The sequence below is a fragment of the Argopecten irradians genome, unplaced genomic scaffold, assembly GCF_041381155.1.
Source record: "Argopecten irradians isolate NY unplaced genomic scaffold, Ai_NY scaffold_1468, whole genome shotgun sequence".
Classification (NCBI taxonomy): domain Eukaryota; kingdom Metazoa; phylum Mollusca; class Bivalvia; order Pectinida; family Pectinidae; genus Argopecten; species Argopecten irradians.
This window is the reverse complement of record NW_027188934.1, coordinates 1-5,069: the sequence shown is the minus strand read 5'-3', so window position 1 is coordinate 5,069 and position 5,069 is coordinate 1. Positions and strand designations below refer to the sequence as shown.

The following is a 5,069-nucleotide window of genomic DNA, read 5'->3' as shown; positions in this document are numbered from 1 at the left end:
TAATCTGTCACCATGATGATTTCTAGTAAAAGCAAAGTATCTTAAAACTTATATCAGCGAATTTCGCTAAAAATATATTGCAAAATTGAAAAATATTCTATTTTATTTTTAGAATTTCCCGAATATTTTATTCAAATTCATGTAAAAGTCTATGCAAATACACGGAGTTGAAAAACAAAGATAAAGAAGGAAAAAAATCGGGACCGCAGAATTGTATGCAAATAACCGAATATTCAAATAACCGTTATTCGATTATGTGGAGTCCTCTGTATACATATTCAATTCAGAAAGTATGGTACCTTTTTCATTTGTGTTTTCCATGTTTTTAGCTTTCTGTTCCTGCAAGATAAAACAAAATCTATTAATATTAATGTTTCAACATCATTCTTGAATTTAAAAAAAAAACCAGAAATATGTCTGTTAGACATCAAGTGCTCGACAAATACTTCCTAACCTTAATTTCCGCTATGAAATCATCCTCTGTAACAGGTATACGTGGCACTATTGCTCATTATCCTTGGGACTGTTGCAAGGAGATGGTTTACGCCCTTGGTATATTGTAATAAATACTTTCCTTTACTTTATCAGAACTTTAAGTGTGACATTACTTTGAAGTTCTTTGTTAAATAAAAGTGTGTTTATTATCATATTGGATAAACTTGTTTCGTTGTTTCAAATAGTCGTCCGCTAGAACACCGTCTGGTCTCTGTGCACGTGGTGACTTACCTGTGTCATGCTTGAACGCCTTTCTGGGGTACATTAGATCTAGAGCTCAGGCACACACACTGATATTTTATAATGTGTTTTTTTATTCTGTTTCTCTCACGCAAAGCTGTAGAATTTTATAAATATTACAATGTAATTAGAACTGCTGCAAATGCGATCTTTGTTCACAGGGTTGAGTAAGCAGCGTACACCTAGGATGATGTGATATAAATTAAATATGAGGCCGGTACTAAAAGTTATTCGTTTCGCCACTTTCTTTCATTGACTATATAAACCCGAATTGCATTATATTGTTCCGAAAGTTTCCATAGTCAATCAGATCATACTTAGAATATCGTGACCGATGCAAGAGTTTGTATGATACGCCGCTTGAAGTTTACAAAACAAATGCGTTTAGCACTGTGAAATGTCACTGTTTTTAATTTATAGTAGATAATCGCTGACAATTATATCTTAATATGTTTTTGAAAGTTTGGTGTCACTAAATTATGGCGAAATCTATTAAATGCTATAAGACACAGTTGGAATCTGCGAATAGCGGATGTACACAGACTCTACACCTGACAAGGAAAATAATAGTAGGAGTACACTCGCACTAAAAACAATATCAAGCCTCTCAAATATTTTTTTAACTGTTCATATACAAGCTTTGTCTAATCAGAAATGCAATGATGACTATTAAAGACACACTATTTTTTACTACTGAATTCAATTAAATAACAAATCATTTGACTTTGTTTTATATTGGTTTCTAGATTGATTTATTTTACCTTCCATCAGTCATTATAGTATTACAATATCAATGACCATACCTCAACTTCTTTCCTTTTCTTTTCCTCTGCCTTTAACCTTCGTTTTTCTTTAAGTTCCTTTCTCTTTTTCTCTTCATCGGTTTGTTTCTTCATCCTCTCCAGAAGGTACTGAGTGTACATATTACTCTTACTCAGTAAGAACTGAAGCCTCTTGTAACGCTGCTCTTTGATATCTTGATCCAAATCATCCCATAACTAAGTGATAAAAACACAGTTTAGTTTATCTCCCTTACAACAGTCGCAAGAAACATGATGCTCTAAACGTTTTGTTAAAAGTTTCCTAAAATGAAGAAGGCACAAGACTTTGCAGTAAATTAAAATCACAATCATACAGAGAAGTTATCTCTCTTACAAAGTTATACATTATACGGATTATTCCATAGTTACAAGACCCTAACCTGTCGACACTTCCATGGGAACCAATATCACCGGCAAAACATTACATTTTTGTTTGCCAATGCAATGAAATCAAAAATATTTTCTCATTTATATTAAAACACACAGCAATATTTACACCAAGAAGACTAAACTATATGCCATAAATACTTCCATCTGAACACAAGTTTGAACAAATCAAATCATATTTACCTTTGCATGTTCCTCTCGTTGTTTTTTGTCCTCTTCTTCACCTTCTTTGTTCAGCTGCTCCTCCTCTTCAATCATCTCCTTTGTCAGCAGTGACCCAGCTGGTGTTTGAATCTGCGAAGCGGATGTACACAGACTAATAATAGTAGGAGTACACTCCAATCAAGTCACCATCTAATCAGAAATGCAATGATGACTATTAAAGACACACTATTTTTTACTACTGAATTCAATTAAATAACAAATCATTTAACTTTGTTTTATATTGGTTTCTAGATTTATTTATTTTACCTTCCATCAGTCATTATAGTATTACAATATCAATGACCATACCTCAACTTCTTTCCTTTTCTTTTCCTCTGCCTTTAACCTTCGTTTTTCTTTAAGTTCCTTTCTCTTTTTCTCTTCATCGGTTTTGTTTTGTTTCTTCATCCTCTCCAGAAGGTACTGAGTGTACATATTACTCTTACTCAGTAAGAACTGAAGCCTCTTGTAACGCTGCTCTTTGATATCTTGATCCAAATCATCCCATAACTAAGTGATAAAAACACAGTTTAGTTTATCTCCCTTACAACAGTCGCAAGAAACATATGATGCCTAAACGTTTTGTTAAAAGTTTCCTAAAATGAAGAAGGCACAAGACTTTGCAGTAAATTAAAATCACAATCATACAGAGAAGTTATCTCTCTTACAAAGTTATACATTATACGGATTATTCCATAGTTACAAGACCCTAACCTGTCGACACTTCCATGGGAACCAATATCACCGGCAAAACATTACATTTTTGTTTGCCAATGCAATGAAATCAAAAGTATTTTCTCATTTATATTAAAACACACAGCAATATTTACACCAAGAAGACTAAACTATATGCCATAAATACTTCCATCTGAACACAAGTTTGAACAAATCAAATCATATTTACCTTTGCATGTTCCTCTCGTTGTTTTTTGTCCTCTTCTTCACCTTCTTTGTTCAGCTGCTCCTCCTCTTCAATCATCTCCTTTGTCAGCAGTGACCCAGCTGGTGTACCAATGTCACCATCCACTTCCTGTTCAGGAATATTGTTTCTTACAATTAGCTTTTAATTGTAACAAGAACATGATAATCATGTTAAAACATACAAATGATAGATAGCAATGCTTTTCTGAAGTTAATTTTACAAATTTTATGAAAGCCAGCTGTTGATACTGGGGTAATAATGAACTGATTTATTATTACTTGATTGTCAAATTAACAAAAATATTTTAACCTTCCACAAAAGGTAAGAAATTTTGAAAAGGATGTTTTATTATGGAGAATTTAACATAGTAAATATCACAGATATGTGAAATCAAGGACTGCATTTTAATTCTTTAGTACTTTTTTTAATAAACATTTTTGAAGAACATCAATATTTCCTTACATCAATTGCTGCCGGAGATTCATTCACTTTAAGTTCTGAAAAAAATGCAATATATATGTATACAAAATTAATCAAATTATATTTATACATGTGATAATAATGTAATTTGTAAATAATTAATTTCACTCATTTTAATTCAACATGCCATACAAGTAATAGTAACCAAAACAAACCAGCATAAATGGTTTGTTTCTAAAAGCGTACTACTTCATTGGTCATCATAATGTTTTCTTGGCTGAAAACAAGGCAGAAAATTAGCAAAGATTATAAGTTTGAAGATTATTATAATGTATTTCAATGTATGCTAAAATTTTAACTATTTAGATAGCTGCTTTTACATCTGTTTTATTAAGATGGGGGAAACAAAATTCAAAGCATATGATATCTTTCATATCACGGATGGTGCTGACTTTCTATTTAGTATTTGGTACATACAAGCTACTACGACTGATCCAAACTTAATCAAGGAATGCATTATTTACTGAAGATGAATCTGAACTTTGAATCCAAACAACTTTGCATCTTTAATCACCTTGTTTAGCACTAATGGTTGGGTCCTCGTCATCTGAAGCAGTTCCAGCGGTGTTTTGGTGAGCATCCTCTCCCGGTACATAAGCCTCATCTTTAGGGAGAATTGGGGAATCACTTCTGTCTGTTAGTGGGGTGGCCTCCATAGCTGTATCACTCCTAACATTAAATGTTACATATATCATCATAAAAGAAAATAAAGAAACAAGATATCCAAGAGGGATCTTGGGACAAGCATTTTTCTCCAGAAATGTTGTTTTTTCGCTAGTTTTGTATAGCTATAAATAGCTATTATAGCTATATATCGCTTTAATAGTAATACATTTACATGTGCCCAACCTGTTTGAATAACCCACCATCAATTAACAAAACGTTCAAATTGTTAACAAGATAGACTACTAAATACTGAAATGGTGGGCCATTGCAGTCAGATGAGGCAACAGTCAAATATGCAATGCATAGGCTTGTAAATATCAATATATCTAACTGAAAACTATATACAAGTCCTTGATAATCATACTAACGTGATCCTACTGTTATAAAGTATTCGGTTATATAACGGTAAAACGCTAACGTGCAAATCGCGGCCCGTGCTCAACAGCTGATTCGACAGTCGGCAGTCGACAGCATCAATCATTCAAAAATGCACTTACATTTCGGAAGTATCTCACAGGAGCTGTTTTTCTGGTATGTATGTTTTCCTTTCTTGTTTTTATAACCCGGTTCTTCCGTCGATTTTATTTTTCAGTACTGTTCATGCCCCTCATTTCTGGTAACTCTGCTCGCTCGTACTTACACAACAATCTTCTTTTCCCGCCACTAACAGGGGGCGCTTTAAACCTTGTGATACCGGAAATGGAATTCCCCCAAGGCCAAGGCCTTGAAGGGCCAACTGTGCACCAAGCACAAGCCCGTTTCAATGACTGCAAACTTTTAATTATTTTGCCATATGATACGATCTCGAACGATGGATTAATACAATTTAAAACAGGTTTATTTGAAAATTGAAT

The 5,069-nt window shown here is 33.4% G+C and overlaps 1 protein-coding gene across 1 annotated transcript; it reads right to left on the bottom strand.

Annotated features, from left to right (window-relative positions):
* Positions 1 to 299: 299 nt before the first annotated feature.
* On the bottom strand, positions 300 to 4,882 carry LOC138314111 (uncharacterized; the record flags this gene model as incomplete). Its single annotated transcript, XM_069254290.1, has 8 exons — positions 4,713 to 4,882; positions 4,064 to 4,218; positions 3,532 to 3,566; positions 3,052 to 3,177; positions 2,457 to 2,657; positions 2,127 to 2,237; positions 1,539 to 1,733; positions 300 to 339 (listed from the first exon to the last, which is right to left on the bottom strand). Coding segments are annotated over exons 1-8 (865 nt in total), but the record flags the coding sequence as incomplete, so codon positions are not given.
* Positions 4,883 to 5,069: the final 187 nt, after the last annotated feature.